Consider the following 23,450-nt stretch of genomic DNA (forward strand, 5'->3'; position numbering starts at 1 on the left):
TTTACGTGTATAAAGAATGTTTCAATTTCGTTTACGTTAATAGTAGTGCCAGTAGTGAGTGCATAATTTCTCGTAAACTATAGTGAATATTGGATTCAGATTTATTTGCGAACGTAATTGATAGCATTATCTTTGAAACATATGCTCGTGGAGTGCAAATTTGTAGCGTGAAAAATTAAAATTAATTATTTCCTTTATATGATTATAGAGCGTTTAGTTCCACCGTTCTGCCACAACGCGGCGCTAGTGTTTCATACCCCGTAAAACAGAGAAATTTTCATTTGCGAAAAAACCTAATTTAGCGAAATGATTTGCGAATTTTTGTGATTGTATTATCCTAAGTAGACCCTTAGCTTTCTTTTCATACCTCAGTTGACCCGTAAAATGTAGAAATAAGTAGTTTTATAAATTATTAGTACCACCGAGTCACCGCTAGATGGCGCCACCATGTCCATTTTGTGACAGTTCGCACTAATTATGAGAAAAACCTAATTAAGAGGAATAATTTCCGAACTTTTTCATATGCCTCCTTATAATTAGGCTCCCCGCTTTCTTTCTATGTGTGTTTTGTCCCAGAAAAACGCGTGTGTAAAAAGTTGAATTTTTTTTTCAATAGATCGAAGACTGTCCTTGTCGCACACTATTGCTTTCCTTGTCTATCGCTGTTAGACAAGGAGGGCAGTAGCGTGCGATAAGGACAGACATACATGCACGATACACAAGGAGAGCACAGCGTGCGACAAGGATAGAGATGTACGCGCGGTTGACAAGGAGGGCAGTAGAGTGCGATGAGGATACTAATAGAGATTTTACCACTAGTGTTTTAATGATTATAAATCGATTAAATTTTATTTTGCAAAGAAAATTAATTTAAAGGATTAATTTATGTTTTGTAGTTTTATCTTTAGAACTTTCTTTTTTTATTTTATTTATCTTGCGAAATAAAAGTCACAGACTAAGTATATCTTATCTGTGACAAAAATTTATGAATTCTTAAGTAATATCAATGTTTAATTTCTTCCAATTTGAAATTTGAATTGAAGAGTTGTATTTGATTAGTTAAGATCCCTTACCTTTGTCTATTTTATGTACATCATTTATACTTCTAAATATATGTAAGATAGGAATCTTACACATCTACAATGTATGTGTAACATGGAATAACAGCACTTTTGGAAATGGATCAATCTTTCAAAACATAACTTTGTTCGTTTTAAATTTTAAAAGATCCATGTATTATGAGTAATAAACTTTTATCTAAATATAATTATGTTCAGTTTATTCATATATGAATTTATGTACGATTTTCATTGAAAAATTTTTACCTTACCGCTTTATAATCGTTTTCTAGAAAAAACCAAAATAATCGTGAAATCCCAATGAATCAGATGTACAATATATGTAATATGTATTTAATTTTGACCTTAACTTTAAACGAAATTGTGCATTAAAATTTGATAAGTTATAGAATTAAAAACAATTTATTATTTTCCTCAAAATGTGAGACATTGAATGTTAGATTTATTTTGTATCTTGCTTGTGTATGATTTCTGGATCATAAATCTTTATGACAAAAATACGCTTATCAAGCTGTGATAAAGTGACAATAGCAGAGCTCTACACAAATCAAATATTACTGAAACAGATGAAAATGTGCTTTACATAAAATAGTTATTGTATTTAACAATGGAAGGTAAAAAATATGTAGCTTTAATTACTGGATTTGGACCATTTGGCAGTCATGTTATTAACGCCAGTTGGGAAGCCGTGAAGGAATTAAATAAATTATGTATTAATTCTCAAGAGATGGTGGACGTTGAAATAATTATAAAAGAGATTCCAGTTTCATATCAAGATGTAGCAGCATGTATACCTAAGCTTTGGAAAGAATATAAACCTACGGTAAATTCTTATTTACAATCAATTTACAATTTGATGAATATAAGTAATTTTCTTTGTTTTTTATTAGGTAGTTATACATGTAGGGGTAAGCCACAAAGCGCAATGTTTAACCATAGAATGTTGTGCTCACAGTAATGGCTACATGAGAGAAGATATATTTAACAAATGTCCAGATGAAAGTATTATTGAGCCTAAAATTTTGAAAACTGAAATCAATGTCAAACAAGTCTGTAACATAATCAATGAAAATTCAGACAGAACAGAATGTAATGCTTGTATTTCATATGATGCAGGAAGATATTTGTGTGAATATATATTTTACAAATCTCTAGAAATTGCACCTAAAAAGACAATATTTGTTCATGTTCCAGATTTCAATCGATATTCAAGTGTACAAAATGCAAAAGGTTTATATGATATTTTATACTGTATTATTCAGGATATGAAAAAAAGTAAACACTAAATTTTATAATACAAAAATTATAATTATAAAATAATACTTAATAAATATTAACGATTATTTAAAATATTGTAATTATTCTTAATTGTAAAAATCGTTGTTGTATATTAATATATATACATGTCATTATGTTATTTATGATCCTCCATGTTGAAATCTTGTACGTGCTGGTGGTATATTGTATCTAAGCTCTAGAAACTCTGGTTTTCTTATTAAGGAAGCTACATGACCCATTTGAATTGTACAGTCAGGATTTAGATTTGGAGGTAATAATGTACATTCCCGTTCTAAAATGCAGGCCAATCCTTCTAGGAGTTCTACAAATCCCATTGATGCCGCAGCTCTACGCAATCGATTTACTTCCTGTAATCAAAAAATTTATAAATAGAAACATTCATTAAAATTGTATGTCATCCCTTTCTACTCTTTCATATCTTACCTTATAAAAGTTTTGAGTTTTTTCAGGTAATTTTCTTGCGTGCCTCAAAATTTTCTGAATATCTGATTGCAATCCAACTTGGCGAATCCAAGAAGGTGCATTTTGAGTATAACTCCTTTTTTCATTTGGCCTAACTGGAAAACTAACAGCAACACCTTTTGCTGCATCAATAGGACCTAAATTGCTAAAATTACCTAACCAAGGCACAACATCTAAACCTGGTTCTAATACTGTTAACATTAAATTTGACTTTTTTTTTGTATCCGCCCATGAATATATAAAGCCATACCATTCACTATTTAACAAACAAAGAGCTACCATATTTTCAACCTATAAGAAATATTCATTCCTTAATTTCTACCCAATTACAAGATTAAATTTGTTAAAATATTACCTTTAAAGCTCCATGTAATAATACGCAAAAAGATGGTACTTTTCCCTCATCTCCATTCTCATCTGTATCTGAATCTTCTTCTAAAGATATTCCTTGCATGCTTGGACTTTTTTCTGTGGCCAATGGTAACACCAAATGTCTAGATATAGCACTAGGACTACCTACATCTGCTACTGATATAAATCCACATATTTCTATGGTTTTTGATATCATTAAACCAGATACTAATTCAAAATCTGTCTTCTTAGTGTATGGCTAAAATAATATAATGTCACACAGAATCTGAAGTCTCATTTACTTTTTTATTTATTATTTACCATAGGAGCTGGTGAAAGAAGAATACGGGAACCTAAATTCCCACACTTCAAATATCCTTGAAAAGATACATAATTAGTTTCTGATAATTTTTGAAAGCAAGCTGCAATTGTATGTTTTGACAATGGTGCTTCAGGAACTAATACTACGCTATCGCCACCAGCAAGATCAACTAAACGTTGATACAGTGGTAAACCAATATGTAAGCCAGCATCTAATAAAACATTAAAATTATTTAATATATTGGGAGGGCTATTGAAGTATTATAGAGTCATATTTCAATGTACCTTGTTGTGACGCAATGCATATAACACTTAATTTTCCTGGGTAAGGAAAAGGAAGTGGAAATGGATTTACATCTCTTATTACATTTAAAGAATTCAAAGAGTCACCCAAAGACATTGGTCCTACTCCAGGATTACCATCAGTGATCAACACTACTTGACAAGCAGTAGTATTACCCCATTCTGCCAAAATGACATTGTTAACACCGTGAAGTGCAGTTTCAATGCAGGTCTTATCGCATTCTTCAATGTTTTGCAATTTCAAACGTATACTATCATAATCACGAGTGAATGGGCAAATAACCTCGTATAATGATGAAAAAACAACCTAAATTGAAAAGACATTTTCAAGTATGTAATACTTGAACCATTATTACTACCATTTATTATTACAGACTCACTAAAGCCACAAATTCCAATTTTGAGTTCGCTTGCAAATAATGTAACAGCGCGTTTATTCCATGTACAGCTAAATGGTGTCTTGTTAATTGTTCAGTTTGATTATTTTCATTAGTTCCGTTTCCTAATACTGGACGTCTCATTGATAAAGACACATCTAAAGCTATAACCGTCGGCATTTTCACGTTTATAACAAACAAAAAATTTTGTTTCCTTTACATCAACGCAATATTTCTCCAGATTTCTTTAAAAATATATATACATATAATATCTATTAAAAAATAATCATTGTTCAAAAATTTTAGGTTAGAACGGGTTGTTTACTTTTATATAGACACTATATATATATATATATATGTACATCGACGTATTTACTTATATATACACATATATATATATTATATGACGTAAATATTTTTAATTTATTTATTTATAAGCAATAATAATTTAATTTTGTTTTAAATATAACTTTATTTTATTAGTAATTTAAGAATTATTGAATAGCTCTATATAAATAAATACATTCTGTAAAAATGAACTGTGAATTTAAATTGTTATTTAACATAGAAAATTGTAGCCAATTTGTGATAGATATTAATTATAACAAAATCATTCTTCAATATCTTGATATTTAATAATTAAACAATTCTCTTACTTATATTTATCGTAAATCTATGGAAGATCTTATACACAAGCTCTTGTATCGATGATTTTATATGCGTCATCAGCTGATTGCGTACTACGTGACCAAAAAAAAGACATTCATTGTTTGTAACGATTTAAATCAGTGTATTTATCACACATGTTTGTGATTGTTTCAACTATTTCAAGTTAAATAATTAAATTGAAATGTACGATTTCAATGTACTTATTTAACGTACAAATTAACGGAAGTATTTGATATAAAATGCGTTTATATTTTATCTGCACAATTATTTCTTTATATTGTTTTCTATCTGTAAATTCGTGGCATTTAAAAAATAAACAAATATCTCCCGTTATATTTGGTAAATATCTTTCATTGTATGAAATAATTTCATAATGTATTATTTTGGACATTGAAGTTGATATAATTATTACATTAAAAGTTCCAGGCGATGGTGGCAGCCAAGTTGAAGCAAAACTCAATAAAACATCTGTGGTACATTATTTATGTGAGAAGGTTTCCACTGAATACTTTAATATCTGGTTAAATTTAGAATTACTCGTGCCAGTTATCATAGATTGTTGGGTAATTGTTTTGCCATACTTTTATATCTTTTATATTTTTAATAGTACTTCTTTAATCTGAATAAATGCGTTTCAGATTGATAATATGAAATTAATTTATGACAATATTACAAGAACAACAAGAAATCAAAATGGCGTTGACATACGTATACCAGGTTGGGGCGATCCATTTGTTGTTGAGTATTTAGATCCAAGCAAAGCATCTCCTGGATCTTACTTTAAAGATATTGGAAATATGCTAGTCAATGAACTTGGATATATTAGAAATCATTCAATACGTGGTGCACCATATGATTTTAGAAAAGCACCTAGTATGTATAATTATTATAACATTATATATATACTATATGGTAGCAATTACAGATCATAACATTTGAATTTTATCGATCTAAAGAGTAAAATTTTATTCTTTCTTCTTTTTAGATGAAAATGAAATATTCTTTAATAAACTGAAAGATTTAATTGAAGAAACATATGATAACAATAATCAGACACCTGTAACATTATTAGCACATAGTATGGGTGGACCAATGACACTTATATTCTTACAACGTCAATCTCAAAAGTGGAAAGATAAATATATCAATTGTTTGATTACTCTTGCAGCTGTTTGGGGTGGCAGTGTTAAAGCTCTTAAAGTCTTTGCAGTTGGTATGAGTTATGCCTAATACAAACATGTATACATTATATTTATATTTACATTATTTTATAGGAGATGATTTAGGTGCATATCTTTTACGCCAAAGCATTCTCAAGGATCAACAAATATCTAGTCCTAGTTTAGGATGGTTGTTACCATCACGATTATTTTGGAAAGATACAGAAATATTGGTACAATCAGAACAAAAAAACTACACATTGCTCACATTACAAGATTATTTGGTGTAAGATACGCTATGGATATAATTAATTAATTAATGTATTATGTAATCTGTAATTTGCTTATATTATTATAAACGATATTTATTGAACTTTGCAGAGATATAAATGTTCCAAATGGTTGGGAATTTAGGAAAGACAATGAAAAGTATCAATTAAATTTTACTGCTCCAGGAGTTGAGGTACATTGTTTGTATGGAAATAATATAGGTACAGTACAGAGGTATGTTAATTTTACTTTTACTCATTAGTATAATAGTATAATATCACTCTATAAGCTTTATAGAATGTTTAATATAAATTATTTTTAGATTGTATTACAAGCCTGGTACATCTATAGAAGGATCTCCGCAATTAATTTCTGGTGATGGCGATGGTACTGTAAATTTAAGAAGTTTAGAAGGTTGTAAGTATTGGCAGAATAAGCAGAAACGGAAAGTTTACTCTCAAGTCTTCTCTGGTGTAAACCATATGGATATTCTTAAAAATAGTAATGTCTTAAACTATATTAAAACTATTTTAAAAGTGTGATATTATTATTTATGTATAATTGTTAGTAATTACTAAAACAAATATTAATATATTTGATTTGGCAATTACACGAAGAATAGGCAATTACATTGATTTGGCAATTGCCAAAGAAAAATAATAAATTGTACAGATATGTTAATGATATTTCGCGATAAACACTTACCATTAAAAATAATATTCTAATTATGTGTACATATATACAACAATTAATATATTTTTCATTAACTAAATATTAATATTAAAAAAATAATGTTCATTCGTTTTTCTGCAATTAGATAAAGTGTGTGCGAAAACCCGAAAATATCAAGAACACGATGGTCGGAACCCGACCGAAAACCCGAAAATATCAAGAATCGGGTCGGGTCGGGTCGGGTTCCCGAAAATTTTGAGAACCCGGCGTTTCTCGAACTATTCTAATGCTGTATAGCAGCCTACAAAATATGTAAATACACAGTTCAATTTCTTCTGCCAGTGAAATTATTAGAAACACGGATTCTAAGAATCGTGTGACCTGATGTAAACGAATGTGTGACTGCGTGCTTAATACTTAGATATTATGTACGCTGTTGAGCAGTATCGCTGAGAAATTCGAGAAGCTCAGACGTATATTTCAAAATCTGTGTCGATTTAATAAAGATTAAAAATCTTTAAAAAAAATGTCAATAGTGAGAGTGATAGTGAGAGTAAAGTTGTGGTAGCAGGAAGTAGTGCAGAAGATATTGTGCAAAGGAAGAAGGTAAAGAGGGGCTATCTATGGGAACATTTTCAGGAAAAAGATGATACAAAGGCGGAATGCACACATTGTCGCCATGAATTTAAAACTAAGGATGCAAATACTACTGGTTTATTACGCCATTTCAAGCATATGCACCTAAACACAAGTATATGTACTAGAAAAGAAACTGAATCGATATAAAATTTGTCGCGTGTACGAAATGATACGCGAAAGATTGTTAAACCAAAAAATATAACAGAAGAAATTGCTCGAATGATGGTTCTAGATTTGCGATCTTTCGATATAGTTGAAGGCGTGGACTTTAACGAATTATTTAAGGTTTGTTTCCAATCCTTGCCCAAATCCCCTCTTTCGGGAATCCCGGCTTTTTAGAGAATCTCGAAATTTTGGGGTACCCGTCCCGATCCCGAAAAAATTTCGTGTTCCCGACCCAATATTTCGGGTTCTCGCACACCTCTAATAATTACAAAGGAACAATATAATTTTTAATTATTTATATTTCTGGATTTTGTATTTTGTTCATTTTTTATACATATATATATATATTGTATCTGATATAATTATTATATACAAGTTATTAAAAAATGCTATTTTCATTCTTTATTACAATGCATTTTTTTTTCTATTGGTACAAATTCATTGAATTATATACTATATAACGTAATTATATTACATAATTACATAATTCTTCTACCTATAATAAAACTTAATCTGTCTTTAAAACCATAAATTAACAACATGTTTATAACAGTGATTTCTCGCAATAAAATTCTGATAAAAATTAACACAACAAAAAAATATAATTGAAAATGTATAATCAAAAACAAATAAAATTGTAAAGTTATATTCTTTTATTTATAATTACTAATTTGCTGTATTAAATTGATTCTTCCTTGTAGATTTAAATATATACATGTACATAGTTGCATCACAGATTGTAGACACAATAATAATTTAAACAACAAATATATCTTTCGCGTTTAAAAATTTTTTTTTAATGTTTCAAAATATACATATTACAGATATTTTTTTACAAGCATACATATGCTTTGTTCCTCCCATTCTTCTCATTCACTTACACCCATCATGACATTGTTTACATTTCTGACACTAAATATATGTGCACAAGAGTTCATATCAATTTCAAAGAACACAGCATAAAGGCAGCACAGGAATGCTCAAAATGTTTCTTACAACACATTTAGAAACAAATTTGTTTAATTGCTGATTAATAAGATTATCAACAGTCCTTGATATCACCATTTCATTATGTTGTACCCAATAATTTGTCTTATTATTTACCAAGCTAATGGCGTATAAATAAAATGGAATTTTGCTTCAAGGACATATAAAACAATCTAAATGGATTAAGTTTATTTAATGTCAGTTAAGACCAGATGAAGATCTTAAAAAGGCATACAATCCTAGGGCCAAAATTGTTACTACTGTAATCGTTTTATAATTTCTGATACGATACGGTATTCTTGGTGTTGATTGTATGATCCTAAGTTGACGTTGTTTTTCTCTCTCCTGACGACTTGCTTCTGCCTTTGCTTTCCATTCCTGTTCTTTACATTTTCTTTTTTGATCATATTCCGTAACATCGTTACTTATAGATTCAGGAGGGTATTGACGATATAAATTTTTCGCTTCAATTAGAAGCGTTTCAAAAGGTAAATCGTCCGGTAGCTATAAATAAAAATAATTCTCACATAAACTAAACGTAATCAAACAAACTTATTTTATTCATATTACCGATGTTAAACTACTCACAGTACATAAAACTTTATGCGTGTGACCCATATCAGGCGTAGTATTAAAAATTTCTGTTGCTCTATACGCTACGATCACAGTACTTAAATAAAGTGGCATCAGTGGAGGACTGCCAAGAAAATAATCAAATAATCTATGTAAGAGTTTTCTATTTTCCGCATATTTGTGCGCATACCACGTTGTGTATTCAGCTAATGCAAAATGCGGAAATAATTCTACACTATAGCAGAAAATAAATTCAATATATAATTTATGTACAAACATTATATAAAATACATGTTTATTATATATAATGTATATATTTATTATACAAACTTTTCCAAATGTTCTAATAAGGTGGGGTGCACTCTTTCCAGCAGGGCGAATATGTAAAATAATTCCTGATTCACTTTTTCCATTGTTTTCTCCATAAATCTTTCAAGGAATTCTAAAGAAATGCTCTCAAGTACACGCAAACCATTTTGCAATCCCATGACAAGAAGAACAGTTGCCGCTATATCATTATATCCCTGGTAATAACTAAGTACGTATTATTTTATTTTGTATTATCAACATACACATGCCTACAATAAATTTTTCCATGATATGAAAATGCATATACAGTACTAACTTCAACACAGAATGCTTGTGAAGGACCCAACACATTAATTGAGTCAACTGTTCTTGAAAATGGTCAATCTCGTGTTGTGTAGCATCTTGAGAAATATGACTGCCACTACGTGCTACATCCTTCAATATCTGTTGATAGATCTCATTCGGTATATGGCTGTGTATAGTTTCCAATCCAGTTACAGAAAAATTGGATTCCTCAGAGAGCCGCAATAGTTTCGGCCATAAAATCCTTCGTATATCATCTACAGATCATCTTTATGACTTCAAAATCTAATTATACCGTACAAAATTATTTTCAATAAGGAACCTATAATCTTGTGTTTTACTGTCTTAAACAAGTTTGTACAATATGGTCTCTAATAGAAGATGCAACAATAAATTATATTATACTGTCGGTTACATTGTCTATGCAGAGAAGTTCCTTATTGATAATAATGTACGATCATAGGGATGAAATACCATTGACTAAACCCTCGCTGCTGCAACCAAGTAGTTTGAGTTCTCCCAATGTAAAGTTCGGATTGACGACGCTTCCGCGAATAACACTTATCTTCATTCGTTCTCTATTCGTCAATGGCTCTGTATCACCAAAATTACGTTCTAATGAACTGTTATCATCTTTGTGATTTAACGCTCCGTTTTGTTTACCTGACAAACTAAATTCTGCGATGTCAGGTATTTCTGGTATAATGTTATTGTACCATGCCTTCGTAGAATCGGACATTTTTACGAGCGGTACGTTACTCTCCGAGTCAGAAATATTTTCTTCCTTTGATGCGAAATTTATCGTTTCAATAACGTTCCTTCGCCTCACTTTTAGGTTATCCTTTTCGATGGGAACCGACATTTCCGTATATGTTTCTGGGATATTGGAATCCAAAGATATTTCATCTTCCTTGGGCTCCATATTGGTCGACATAACGAATTCATGCCAAAATTTTCTCGGGACAATGTTTCATTATACGAAAAATTTACAGAAATCTTCCGAAATCTCTGACAGAATGGTGACAATCTATCAAGAACGACGCACATTGATCACCGTCACTTACTCTCAAGAGAAGTTGCTTATTAATTGAAATTGAGCGGACGTTGACGTGGCTCCTCATTTCTTTTACTTTCATGTTACCACAGATCAAGTGTGAAACAGATGTATTGCACAATTTAAGTTCTCGTAAAGTTTCTTATTTATTTTTAACCCATTGCGCTTCGAACTCCTAACTCGTAATTAATTGAAGCGAAATTTCGTATATCATACACGCAAATGCTTGTCTGTGACTGCGCGAACATCAAAACAAACTTGACATGACGGTACATTTACAAAACTTACGATTCCATAATTTAGTTTGCTGCTAATGTTGTAATAGATGATTCACCACTGTGGTGATTTTGAACTAAATATCGATTTACATTGTAAATGCCGCAGAATATAAAATGTATAATAAAAATTTCTATTGAGTGATAAATCTATGTTGTGTGTTGTTCAAGGTGTAACTTAATCATTTACACTGCTTCGATCGCTATTTCAGAGTAATAAGATTACTGTTACTATACTGTGATCAACGATAAGAAGGAATTTATATTGTAAAATTAATAATTTTATTCGGGGAAAAAAGTAACGAAAACAGAAACAATGGCTAGTTTTCTATATAACGTGCTTTTTAAAAGATCTTCTACGTTTACTGTGACCATTTTAGTAAGTTGTTTCATCTTCGAAAGAGGACTCGATCTGGTTGCGGATCAGATATTTGAACAGGTCAATCAAGGGGTATGTTTAAATACATAAATAAAAAATATTGCTTACTTTCAAAGTACAGTGTTCTTTTGTATAACTATGTTTCAGTATATAGTATTGGTTATTTTTTTATCCGATCTAGTCATTTTCCACTATATAGTAAATGTTATGCCCAGTTTCTTATTTCATATTTTTTGTTGAAGTATTTAATAATATATCATTTTTAAATTATACATGAAAAAGAAATTACGTGAGTTAAATTTCAGCTAATATTTTATTTGCATAAGTTAGATTAAATTTTATTTGTCTTATAAAGTGTTACGTAACAACTAATTAACCTCAACAAAAAAAGAAACAGAAAGAAAAGAGAATTAAGTTGAAAATAATATCATATTTCTCATTTTTATTTCAGAAACTGTGGAAACATATTAAACATCAGTATGAAACATAAAAATGAAAAATATTAATTGAAAAGATTAGATATAAATATATGTATATATATGCAATGTATAAGTATGCTGTTGTATAAATAAAGAACGATCTGTCAAACATGATGTGGATTTATCGCTTATTAAATGTCATATTTAAATATCATTTGTGTTTATGTTATCTTTTTACTGTCAACGTTTTTATTAACAACGAAAGTTATTTATGTTGTTAATATTTTTTATCTGAAATAAGGTTTTCATGTATAATTTTTAATTGCATAATGTAACATAATCATTGTTTAAATAGGTTCAACAAAGCGACCGGAAAACAAAGTCATATTTAAAACAGTATCGATGATCATAAATAAAAATGGTCTGTCCATTTTGATGTCGTTACCGAACGATGAAAGGAATCCGACTGTAATTTCTGCAATATATTGAAAATGTAAAACTTTGGAAGAATGTAAACTGTTTTAGAAGAATCAAATTTAAAAAAAAAGTTTAAAAACCTGTATCGGCTGCAGCTAGCGTTCCTTCTTCATCTATTTCCAACTTGATGTTTTGCAAAATGCTGGTCACATGTATCGAACTGTTGGAGATTAATTTAGTCAAATTCGTATTAGGTTGAAATATATCTTCAATACCCAACTGAAAGACAATTTTAACACTGATATTTATTAAATAAATTCACCATTGAAACTAAATTTATGTGCAATAATACATACGTATTGTAGCGTAGGTATTAAATCAAGATTATTCTCAATGTTGAATTTCGGAAGATGAACAGTAATATCTTGCAATCTTAAATTCGCTAAGATCACAGAAACTGGGATGGTAACTAAATCTTCGGATAATATTCGGAGATATAGATCCTTTTCTCTAGAGTTTGGCATCAACGTTAACATCGATGTTTTACCATCCTAGAAAAATTGCCAATACATTTGCGTTATTATAATAAAATCCTATTTGGTGATTGCATCTGAGATATTTGTCTTACCGAGTATGGAATTTCTACAACATGTGCTTCAATGGAGGCTATATAAGCATATCGGTAGAAGGATTCGTGTTTCATAAAGTATGTTTTTCGGCATTCTCCATTAGGAATATAGAAACATTGCAATTTCGTCTTCGCTGTATCGAATGATTTTAACCAACGCCCTTTAAAATAGATGACTGAAGTCAACATGAGATGCGTATCAGGTGGAACATCATTTAACAATGAAGCGGAAGAAATGGCATTGCGTGTTACACGACGAACCCATTCGTTGATGTGATGCGCGGCACTTTGCTTTTCCGCGAAATTTACAGTTTCTACATCTCCCTGAAAACTTGATCGCAGAATGTTTTTATAAGTATCTAGTATGCGTACGGTTTTGTCTACCCATAATCGTGTATTCAAATCAACTTCTGTACCGTTTTCATTTTTCTAAAATTAAAAAAAAATACGTTCATCCGTAATCGTTATACGTATACATACATATATATTTTTATGAACTTTGATGTCATACGTTTAAAGATGTAAGAATATATTGCATAAGTCTTTCTCTATATGACTGATCTTCCGGTAATCTTAACACTGAAATTATTTCTGATCTCGTATTACCATTCGCACCTTCCATTAACATTGTTAAAAGTACTTGAATACTCGCAGGTGCTGCTATCAGATTTCCATTTTTGTATTTTTTGATCAAAGCCTGCAGTGAAAAAACAAAGGCTACATCAAATGTAATTTCTCTCAATTATTCGACTCGATTAATTTCGAGTTTGTCTTACCTGTGAAAAGTATGTATTGAAAAAGTTATTTCGATTTTTGATATTTAACTTTGTTTGGAAGATCAAGTCTAAAAATAGTTTTATATTAATAATTATATGTAGTTATTTCTTTTATTGTGTAAATAGGAAGACAAAAGATTGTTACCACTGATACAAGTTATCGAGGAACCGTATAATGTCACGAAACAAGAAAAGACGAAACGTAGTTTTTAAGTTTGCCTAGGAGAAAAAGCTTTATGTAATAGGACATGTAACAGTCGTTATATTGTAGATACATAGCAGCAGTATAAGAGATATACAAAGAAAAGAAGATTTTCTATTTTATTAACTACATTTTTTATATACAAAGGTGTTCATTTACGATTGTGCAATGATTAAAAACTATTTCGATATTAGTAAAAGGTCATTTATAGAATAATAGCCAAACTCTGCTACTATAGTATTAGTTGAAAAATAATTGAAGAATCCTTATGAAAAACGCTGTAAGTACCAAAATTAAAAAATTTTTTTATCGAAAAATATTCTACGTGTTAATAGAAATACAATGTAAGTGAGATTTCTTTTTGTAAGTAGTATTAAATTAATAGCATTAAAAAATGACATTACTGGTAGATCCAACTCGTGTCTGTGGAGAAAACTATAAGTGCCAATTGAAGAATATTTGTAGGAACTATTATAAATGCCAAATATCGGATTTTTCAGTCTATTCTGATATATTTATATGCTTTAGTAATATATTCTATTTGAAAATAAAAAGAATATATTAGAAAACATATCTTTGGTTTTATTTAGTAACTTTTTTCTTCTCGAAAAATTCGCACTACCGTTTTCTACAAGTACTCTTCAATTATATATTTTTAAGTTCCGAAAGCCAAATAGAAGAAATTAACCTGCACTTGGTATACCTGGACTAAACGTAGTAGGTGGTGATTGTTGATTCATACTAGACATTTTTTTGGCTGTATCAAGAGGATTCATCATTTTGCCGATATAAATAATCGTTCCTGTAGACTCGTCTTCGATGTAGAATACAAATGGATGATCAGCATGGAAAACTTCCTCCTCGTTTTTATTCCCAATTTCAATTTCTAAAAATATTTCGCATACATTTGAGAAAACAACTGATAAGATGGCAAAAGCAGACAATTTACCAGTAGCCACATAGGCCGCAGTTCCGTTTTCATTTACTTCGATTCCAGCCTTTTGCAAAATATCCGTAACTTTAAGGTGTTCCGAAGTTCGTTTGGTTTGAGCTATGCCCGTTAATGTCGCGGTATCATCAAAAATATCGTTAATACCAAGCTGACGGAAAAGAATGAAATAAACATGAACAGATGGAAAGAAGGAAGTAAAGAAAATAAAACAAGAAAAGCGTACCTTGCGTAAAATAGGTTCCAAGTGACTGGAAAATTCAAATTTAAACTTAGGAATAGAGACATCAACGGGCAAATCTTGCATTTGCCATACGCATCGTGTCAACACGAAAGGATTGACTTCATTGATAAGATGTTCTATTCCATTCAACGTTTGTGGTAAAAGCAGGTACAAAGCGAACTTGTTTCCCTAAAATAAATTAAAATAAATAGAAAAGAAAAATGAAATAGAAGAAAGGAAAGGAGGAGACAGTGTATTTCTCCTACGTTATATGGAATTCGTAGAATTTTTGCGTTCAACTCAAGTGATTCGACATAATAAAATCGACCAAGTGCACGCATAAAAGATGCATTTACAGTTTGATTGTTAATCGTATAAAATTTGCTCGTTTGTATATTTTCTGGAAGGAAATATTGCCGGCGCCAAGATCCTTTGAAGAAAAGCGTATTCATGATCAACATCAAGGAACTCTTCACGCTGTTTTCTGAAAATGGCAAATTCGTTTGTCGAAAGTGATTTCATTACTACTTGTCATTGTTGTTCAATTCTTACCATCCTCTATCATTCGATCGATATTTGCATCGGTAATATTGCTGACCCAGCTATTAATCGCTTGTACGAGTGGCTGCGCATCAGTGAAGTTCGCGGAAATTACGTCTGTGTTGTAATAGTGTTTTACAGTGGCCTTATATTTTTGTCTAATGGAAATGTTCGAATCAATGTAAATTCGAGTTCCAATGTTCAAAGTATACGCCGGAGGATTGGTCTGCGAGAGATGCGATAAGAAGTTATTCTTCTTCAAAGAGAATATATGTATCGTTGCGTTTTATTTTATTTTTTTTTCAGATTTTAAATCTTACGAAATTCAAACTTTCGGAAATTTACCTGAAGCGAGTGCAAAATAGTGGAGAATCTTTTCTGTACAGTACTTTGCGTAGCAGGTAAATGTATCGCGCCAGCGATTTCGTATGCACTTTGGTCTTCAGCTCCTTCATACAATAATACCAATACGAGTTTTAAAGATATCGGCGAGACCAGTATGTTTTCAGTAGAATTTTTGCTCATAGTCTACGATAATGGGAATTGAATGTTGTCAAAATAAAAATATATAATTGAACAATTGATATGTAATTAAAACTTGATGTCTTGATTACTCTAAAAAGTGTCCAATCAAACACGCTAAAGGCTTCTCCTTGATAAGGTACAAATACATCTTCGTTGTGGTTAACAATGGGATTAGCAGTTCCGTTCGTTTTCATCAGAGATGGAAATGTTTTCAACTCTGATTTACAGTGTTTTATAGCAAGGATTACAATGTACGTAACCGCCAAGTAACCTAAAAGTAAATAATACTGCCGTGAACGGTGATTTTTAAGCATGACCATTGTCTATTGTCTGATTAAATAAAGAAAATTCAAATTGGAACTAATACAACATGAGAATGTCAATGCGCTATGATTGTTTTGCTATGTTGAGCATAAATTTACAAATGTTAATATATTATATAATCGTCTAAATTTTAAATCATGTTTTTGTATTCAAATTTCGTAAGAAAAATTAACTTTTCTTACCCATTATTCCAACGATGTTTTTCATGGTTATCGAAATACGTTAGATTCAGGATGTAAAAAGAAACGGCGTGCCGAGTCTGTATTCGATTGTTTGATCTACACAAATAACTTTGCACAATTTGCTAAATAGTTAGTATAATGATTTATGATAAAGCTGATCTCATCCGACTATGAAAACCGGTCTGTCGACTTATCTCTCCATTCGTCCGTCCATCCATACATAAGCTCATACATTCGCTCAGCCTGTTAGCCACTCGATCAGAATTAAACAAGCTTCTTCTGAACAGAGGTCAGATGAAATATTAGTAAATACATCAATACTTTTTCCTTGTTCTTACCAATCGGAATGATATAAGCAAACATGAGTCACGATTGATAGCAAATTAACGTAATCACTTACAGTGAATTTTAAATTCACAAGAATCAATTTAAGCAAACACAATTAAAATGGTTCCATCGCATTTTTATTCGACAATTAATAAATGATTTCACTTTTATTTTTTTTAACTAATCATTCGACTAAAATAGATTTTCAATAATCTATTTTAATGATTTTTTTATCAGTTTCTTTGATTCTTCTCATTTGCTGTCTCCAAAAGAGCAGTCACACTCACGCATTTATTCTGTAATTACATAAGTTTAGTCAGTAATTTTTTTGTCTGTGAAACGAGATTTAACAAAAAATTAATTTCAGTTGCAATAATGAATAGTAAAAACTAGTTACCTGATTTTTCGTAAGACTGAAGTCGACCGTGCAAATCGATCATATAAATTGACACAAATGTGCAAATTATGGTTATGAAAAGTATCGCCTAAAAAAATAAAAAACAAATAAAAATTATAAAAAATAAGCTTGAGCTAAGAATACAAGCAAACTCGTCATGAATATAAAATTCTCATATCCTGTTTAAACAATCTACTTTTTGCTACTTTAAGGATAAGATGTTCATCTTTCCCTGATATTTTCTATTTGGACTGAGCAAAATATTTGTGACTCAGCTTTATATATTTTGAAGACTCAAAAACAGGGGAAGATGATTGAAATAAATCACTAGCAGAAAGTTTTTTTTTTTAAATTCATTACTCTTAACATTATTAAGAATTTGACAGTTGACACACCGCCATACTCTCTGCAAAGAGTGATTCTAAATTCGTATGATACCGAATATTCGCTAGATCGGATAGGAGGATCATACAAAATTGGAATAAATATAATTTATTCTTTATCCTGAATAAGTAGATATTTCTTATGCATTATTTTGAAAAAATAAGAAAAATTATCATTTTATCAGTATCTAAATTATCACGATTGCGTTAATAGAAACGATTCATCTCTTATTTGTTTGCGCAACATTTCAGTCTCATCTTCACTGCTACTACTAAAAGAATTTATTATATTTCTTCGTTTATTCCTTTTTGATTGTCGATCTGATTCTTTACTGTGTTTTCGTTTGCGTGCCAGTTTTTCAAGCTTTAGTTCCGCTTTGTCTAATTCAGACAGTTCGCTGTCTCGCTGAATCTCTTGATCGTAACTTTTATCTTCTGCTACGCAAAAGGAATCCTAAAATTCAACGTAGAAATAATATCGTTTTCAAATTTGTGTGTTTTATATTCACATGATCAGTTACTTTACTTACGTTTATATAAGATTCGTTTATTTCGGTTACGTCCTGCGAATATATATCTATATTGGAATCGAGCAGACGTGGTTGCTTGAAAAGAAAATCACCTTGTCTTTTTATCGGGCTTCTAATGGTTTGTAAATAATGGCCGTGCATGCCCTCTGTATCATGTATATTCTGCGTGTAACTGACAAAATCTTCGAGATCATTGTCAGTTTCAGAACTTTCATCCGTCGTATTGTCGTCTGAAGAAACTTCTGCTTCCTCGTGTATAAACTCATTTTTTGTTTTTTTAAACTTTCGATTACGTTTTCGGGAATATTTTGTTTTTTTCTCTTGACTTTCAAATCTTTTTTTATCACTTGATTCATTGACGAAATAAATACTTGTTTCCTGCTCTTTTACAGTTAAATCATGATTCATTGAATCGTTTTTATTTCTAGAATAATCATGTTTTGAATTCCAACATTTCCCTATGTTTGCTAATTTATTCGCTATGGTTCCATATCGAGAAGCGTTCTGCTTTGAAATGTTTATTGGTTTTTTGACTGAAATCCAGTCTTCGTCATCTGAAAAATATGCTTCCATATTCGTTTCTTTCTCTATTATTGTTTCAGTCTTCTGTTTTTCTTCATTTTTGTTGAATTTCACATGATCTTTTACGGTGCCAGTTGAAACTTCAAAATCATCGTTCCATTCGAATTCGTCTACTTTTAACTCAGTATTGATCGATCGATCGTTTGAATTATTTAAACTTTTTGATTTATCAAAATTCTGTTCATCTTTATATTCAATTAAATTAACGATTTCTTTATTAAAATTTAATTGATCATCAACTTGCTGTAAAAAGCTTTCATCTTGAAATATATCGTCTTCGGATTCATCCAGCACGTTCGAATTGGCTGAATTTGAATTTAATCGAGATACTTCATCGACTGCTTGTGTTATACTAAAAATACGTTTATTTTCAACGTTACGTTTGCATTCAACGTTGCGTTTACATTCGTTAATCAGAACCGAAGAAAAACTATCGTTTACTTCGGTCATCTCCTCAAAATATGTATCGTCTTTTGATTTGAAATTATTATTTAGTCTTATAGTATTCGGAGAATTTTTTACTTTGACATCGTTATTAATATTGGTATGCTTCGTCAGGGTTTGTTCAAAGTCTTCAATAGGATTAATTTCAGAATCGTCAGATGTTTCATTTAATATATCTTCAAAACTGCCGGGTTCCAAACTTTTCAATGTATTATTTTTATTTTCTGCTCCAACTGGTTCTAACATGTCGTTCTTTGTAGATCGATCGGAAGTGATTGAAAGGGCACAAAATAGATCGTCTGATTTACTACTATCATCGAGCAAATCTTCAAATCTAGAAGACAATTGTTGTTGAGGTTCATCAACGATTTCTGTTATGTTTTCAAATACACATTCATTGTTATACAAGTCGTTGTTGTCATCGTTTTTATCATCATCTAATTCGTTTTTATTGACATTAAGTGGAGTAACATCGTTCAGTGTGATTAAAAAATCGAGGATTTTAATATCCGGTATAGAAAAATTAAAAAAATTTTTTATGGAAGAATATGGCGGTATGTAAAATTTATCGATTTTACACTTATTCTTTATTATCTCTTCTTTTTCAGAGATTCTTAAAGCACACGTTGTAAGGAAATCAATGCCATCATTGTCAGAAGAAAGAATTTTCACATCTGATAATGGTATATCTTTATAAATATTGTTACTTTCAATTACCTCGGAATTAAATACTTCGGAACTACACTTCGCATTCTCTTTACTTTGTTTAACTTTCAAATACTTCATCATCGAAAATTTAGTTCCTTCTTTTTGCGACTCAAAATTGGATTCTAAAATTAACATACAACATCAATAGAATTTACAAATAAATACAAATGTATAACTTTGTTACCTGGTTTGCTAATCCTTTTTAAGATATTTTGATGTTTTTTTTCTTTTTTATTTGATTTTCCTTTATAATTTTTATTTTTTGTAACTGGACTTTTTGGTTGTATACTAATCTGCATTTTTAGACATTCTGGTTTAAAAACATCAGGTATCATACGAGGATTATTTTCATAAAGTGAAGAAAAAATGTTACTCGTATTTAATATCTTAAAGTTCAAAGAATCTCTCCTAGCCATTGTTGATTTTAATGTCTATAATATTAGAATACTATAATTTAACATATAAAACATTTTATATATTTTGAAAGATTGTACTTTTGATTACCTCGTGTTCTCTACCATCTGTGACAAGAATAATTATATGTCCATCGCGTTTTCGACCTGTTCTTCCCATTCTTTGTACTAACCGCGTCGGTGAATGTTGAGATACATCGAAACATATTATTAAATCTACTTCTCCAACATCCAATCCTTCTTCTCCTACCAATACCAGGTTTTACAAAAATTTATTTTCATTAACAACGTGTACTGCTTTTTACATTACTATCGTGTATGTTGTATTACCTATACTAGTAGATATAAGAACATTAACATGATTATTTCTAAAATCCTCCAATGCTTTTATCTGCTGTTTTTGTTTCTGTCCAGCTTGACCAACAAACATTTGTGGCCTTATTAATGGTTGGCATTGTAATAACAGAATATAAATTTCATTCACGATATCTCGATACTGTACAAGAGGGAAATAATATATGTCGTATATAAAATTCTACTGTCAGTGAATTTGAAAATCACGAACCTCAACAAACACTATAGCTCTTGTATCGCTTTGTTTTTCCTGACTATCTTTAAAATGACACAAAAGTAGTTCTTTTAACTTATCAAACTTGGTATGGCCAAATGTAAGATTTTGTGATATCTGAAATTAATTTTTAAGTTATACACAAAAAGATTTCAAGTTTCTTGTACTTTATGTAAGTTTATACAAACTTCTATTACAGCCTCTTCAGATAAAATGTTTATATCTGGGAATGGACCAAGATAAGTATTAATATCTTCAAGTAACATCTGCAATTGTGGTTCTTCATTCATCCAAAATTTATCAGAATGATCTATCAAAATAATGTACAGATTATTCAAATATAAATTATATAAATAAAGTGACAGAAAAAAGTGAAAATTCCATACTTTGATAAAATTTATAAAAAGCCCTAAGGCCATCTCTAATCATAAGTTCATAAGCATGGTACATTGTTATTAATATATTTAATGTCTTTATAATTTGTCCATCATTTCCCGATTTATTCGTTTTCTTTTGATATTCCTTTAATAAATGAAATATCTGAAACAGCAAGAGAAATTTCTTTGGAGTATTATTATTAAATATTCAATAAGGTAACTTACCCTTCCTTTTGAAATATTTGCTGTTTGTCCACGAAGAATATTATTTTGAAGTAAAATTCTAACATGACGATCCATAATAATGATATATCTCTCTTTGTATTCAGTTAGTTTGCTGCTAAGTGGTACTAAAATTATATCAACTTTTCTTCTATTAATATAAGGTATAATATCTAAAGAAGATTCATCTCTTAATTCTATATGAGCAATTAGTAAATTTTGTAGCACCTATAGAAAATATGACTTAATTATTTCTAAAATTATAGTACAATTACAAAAAGATTTTGTAATCTATTTAATATTAACAAAATATACCTCATGAACATTATCAATTTTATTTCCTGGTGTAGCAGAAAGGGCTAACACCCTGAAATTTTGATTTTTTCCATTTAATATACGAATGCACTGTGGATATAAAACATATTATTACTTGATTCATTAAAAGATAATGAAAAAGATATTCCTTTATTCATAAATGATAACCTTTTTGTATAAAATAAATACCTCACAATAAGAATGTTTCCCCAAAGCTTTATGAGCTTCATCTATAACTATACATTTTACTAAATCACTTGGTATAATATTTTTGTCTAAATCATTATGAAAAACTTGAGGAGTAGCAAATATTACTCTTTTTTTTAACCAAGCTATTTCACGCTGCTTGTGATTGACTGCTCCTGTAATATAATATAATATTATTAATAAATAGATAAATTATATAATATTTTAAACTTCATAGATTCTTAATATATTATTGATATACCTGTAAGTTCAATAGTTTCTGAACTAGGAATACCCATTGTATTGTGACATGCAAAAATTTGTTGAGCAACTAATGGTTTCGTAGGTGCTAAAAACACAACTTTGCCACATGGATACCATCTCCAAAAATTATACATTACAACTGCAGCAATAAATGTTTTTCCTAATCCTAAAAAAGATAAAGAAGGAACAAAAGAAGATAAACATGAAGTATACATTCTTGTTTGGATGCAATATTCTTAACAAATATTTACCAGTAGGTAAACAAACCAATGTATTCTTGTATAAACTTGCTTGAACTATATTGAACTGATAATCTCTGACAGGATAATTTTCAGGATAAATCCATGTTTTACCAGCTGATAAATCAAATCCTTTTGTTTTTTCGTCAGATGAGATCTGAGGACTTTGTGACAATTCCATTTGCACATTCTTTTTTCTGGTTAAATTACAGAAAATTTATATATTTTATTAATTTAATATATTTATATACACTTTAACAAAAACAATTTTTTTAGCATGATTTATGTTTAAAAGTTATAATTTCCATATATAAGCAGCAATAATAACTAGTCAACTTATGAAAAAAATATTACGAATAATTGTATTACAAACAATGAATTAATATAATTGAATACAATTATTGTACGATGAATCTTGCTCAAACTTAAACTTTGTTCGCTTTGCTCATCTAGTAAAAAAATTTACATCACTAGGGAATTTTTTCAAACGATAGAAAAATAGGATCTTTCCATCGTGAGAAATATCACGATATTTTTCATTTTGTACACGGATATGAAATTAATAGAAAAATCGTTTTTACCACAATATGTTAATCGTAAAAACGTTATCAATGTCATAATTATTAATGTCTTATAGGAAATACAATAAACTTATATAGAGAG

General features: G+C 29.9%; 7 protein-coding genes and 1 long non-coding RNA gene across 15 annotated transcripts; 4 read left to right on the top strand and 4 right to left on the bottom strand.

The window, feature by feature from the left end:
* Positions 1-1,304: 1,304 nt before the first annotated feature.
* On the top strand, positions 1,305-2,411 carry LOC122532158 (pyroglutamyl-peptidase 1). Of its 2 annotated transcripts, XM_043660693.1 has the most exons (3): positions 1,305-1,902; positions 1,970-2,168; positions 2,274-2,411. In XM_043660693.1, the coding sequence occupies exons 1-3, from the start codon at positions 1,687-1,689 to the stop codon at positions 2,363-2,365; spliced, it is 507 nt and encodes a 168-aa protein (XP_043516628.1). In that variant the 5' UTR covers positions 1,305-1,686; the 3' UTR covers positions 2,366-2,411. The 2 variants fall into 2 exon arrangements, with proteins under 2 accessions (XP_043516628.1, XP_043516627.1); XM_043660692.1 differs by having other exon boundaries at positions 1,306-1,902; positions 1,970-2,385.
* A 12-nt stretch (positions 2,412-2,423) lies between these two features.
* LOC122532156 (integrator complex subunit 14) lies at positions 2,424-4,934 on the bottom strand. Of its 2 annotated transcripts, none has more exons than XM_043660688.1 (7): positions 4,849-4,934; positions 4,196-4,437; positions 3,798-4,122; positions 3,513-3,724; positions 3,196-3,450; positions 2,802-3,131; positions 2,424-2,725 (listed from the first exon to the last, which is right to left on the bottom strand). In XM_043660688.1, the coding sequence occupies exons 2-7, from the start codon at positions 4,370-4,372 to the stop codon at positions 2,498-2,500; spliced, it is 1,527 nt and encodes a 508-aa protein (XP_043516623.1). In that variant the 5' UTR covers positions 4,373-4,437; positions 4,849-4,934; the 3' UTR covers positions 2,424-2,497. The 2 variants fall into 2 exon arrangements, with proteins under 2 accessions (XP_043516623.1, XP_043516622.1); XM_043660687.1 differs by having other exon boundaries at positions 4,196-4,356; positions 4,849-4,918.
* Positions 4,926-7,316, top strand: LOC122532157 (phospholipase A2 group XV-like). Of its 3 annotated transcripts, none has more exons than XM_043660689.1 (8): positions 4,926-5,200; positions 5,282-5,424; positions 5,500-5,734; positions 5,847-6,074; positions 6,136-6,307; positions 6,403-6,525; positions 6,614-6,792; positions 7,109-7,316. In XM_043660689.1, the coding sequence occupies exons 1-8, from the start codon at positions 5,101-5,103 to the stop codon at positions 7,258-7,260; spliced, it is 1,332 nt and encodes a 443-aa protein (XP_043516624.1). In that variant the 5' UTR covers positions 4,926-5,100; the 3' UTR covers positions 7,261-7,316. The 3 variants fall into 3 exon arrangements, with proteins under 3 accessions (XP_043516624.1, XP_043516625.1, XP_043516626.1); XM_043660691.1 differs by having other exon boundaries at positions 4,938-5,044; positions 5,288-5,424; XM_043660690.1 differs by having other exon boundaries at positions 6,614-7,200.
* A 1,225-nt stretch (positions 7,317-8,541) lies between these two features.
* On the bottom strand, positions 8,542-11,302 carry LOC122532165 (TBC1 domain family member 20). Of its 2 annotated transcripts, XM_043660706.1 has the most exons (6): positions 10,603-11,302; positions 10,414-10,533; positions 9,953-10,196; positions 9,658-9,861; positions 9,343-9,562; positions 8,542-9,258 (listed from the first exon to the last, which is right to left on the bottom strand). In XM_043660706.1, exons 1-6 carry the CDS (start codon positions 10,871-10,873, stop codon positions 8,953-8,955), a joined length of 1,365 nt encoding a protein of 454 aa, XP_043516641.1. In that variant the 5' UTR covers positions 10,874-11,302; the 3' UTR covers positions 8,542-8,952. The 2 variants fall into 2 exon arrangements, with proteins under 2 accessions (XP_043516641.1, XP_043516640.1); XM_043660705.1 differs by having other exon boundaries at positions 10,414-11,302.
* Positions 11,303-11,435: 133 nt separating this feature from the next.
* On the top strand, positions 11,436-12,235 carry LOC122532168 (cytochrome b-c1 complex subunit 9-like). Its single transcript, XM_043660710.1, has 2 exons — positions 11,436-11,719; positions 12,099-12,235. Exons 1-2 carry the CDS (start codon positions 11,585-11,587, stop codon positions 12,135-12,137), a joined length of 174 nt encoding a protein of 57 aa, XP_043516645.1. The 5' UTR covers positions 11,436-11,584; the 3' UTR covers positions 12,138-12,235.
* Positions 12,236-12,363: 128 nt separating this feature from the next.
* LOC122532161 lies at positions 12,364-17,053 on the bottom strand. Its single transcript, XM_043660695.1, has 14 exons — positions 16,833-17,053; positions 16,416-16,597; positions 16,147-16,329; positions 15,814-16,027; positions 15,528-15,745; positions 15,265-15,450; positions 15,039-15,189; positions 14,793-14,975; positions 13,888-13,955; positions 13,623-13,808; positions 13,112-13,540; positions 12,840-13,034; positions 12,624-12,762; positions 12,364-12,541 (listed from the first exon to the last, which is right to left on the bottom strand). The coding sequence occupies exons 1-14, from the start codon at positions 16,855-16,857 to the stop codon at positions 12,414-12,416; spliced, it is 2,487 nt and encodes an 828-aa protein (XP_043516630.1). The 5' UTR covers positions 16,858-17,053; the 3' UTR covers positions 12,364-12,413.
* Positions 17,041-21,733, top strand: LOC122532169. Of its 3 annotated transcripts, XR_006307461.1 has the most exons (4): positions 17,041-17,121; positions 20,104-20,178; positions 21,031-21,284; positions 21,384-21,733. It is a non-coding gene; the product is annotated as an uncharacterized LOC122532169 (long non-coding RNA). The 3 variants fall into 3 exon arrangements; XR_006307459.1 differs by having other exon boundaries at positions 21,031-21,733; XR_006307460.1 differs by lacking the exon at positions 21,031-21,284.
* On the bottom strand, positions 17,558-23,320 carry LOC122532159 (Fanconi anemia group M protein). Its single transcript, XM_043660694.1, has 13 exons — positions 22,800-23,320; positions 22,547-22,714; positions 22,288-22,460; positions 22,099-22,188; positions 21,787-22,011; positions 21,571-21,724; positions 21,373-21,494; positions 21,182-21,301; positions 20,947-21,112; positions 20,708-20,862; positions 20,388-20,634; positions 18,470-20,325; positions 17,558-18,393 (listed from the first exon to the last, which is right to left on the bottom strand). Exons 1-13 carry the CDS (start codon positions 22,966-22,968, stop codon positions 18,136-18,138), a joined length of 3,903 nt encoding a protein of 1,300 aa, XP_043516629.1. The 5' UTR covers positions 22,969-23,320; the 3' UTR covers positions 17,558-18,135.
* Between the last annotated feature and the right edge of the window lie 130 nt (positions 23,321-23,450).

The sequence above is a fragment of the Frieseomelitta varia genome, unplaced genomic scaffold (assembly GCF_011392965.1).
Source record: "Frieseomelitta varia isolate USP_RPSP 00005682 unplaced genomic scaffold, Fvar_1.2 scaffold_440, whole genome shotgun sequence".
NCBI classification, from domain to species: Eukaryota; Metazoa; Arthropoda; class Insecta; order Hymenoptera; family Apidae; genus Frieseomelitta; species Frieseomelitta varia.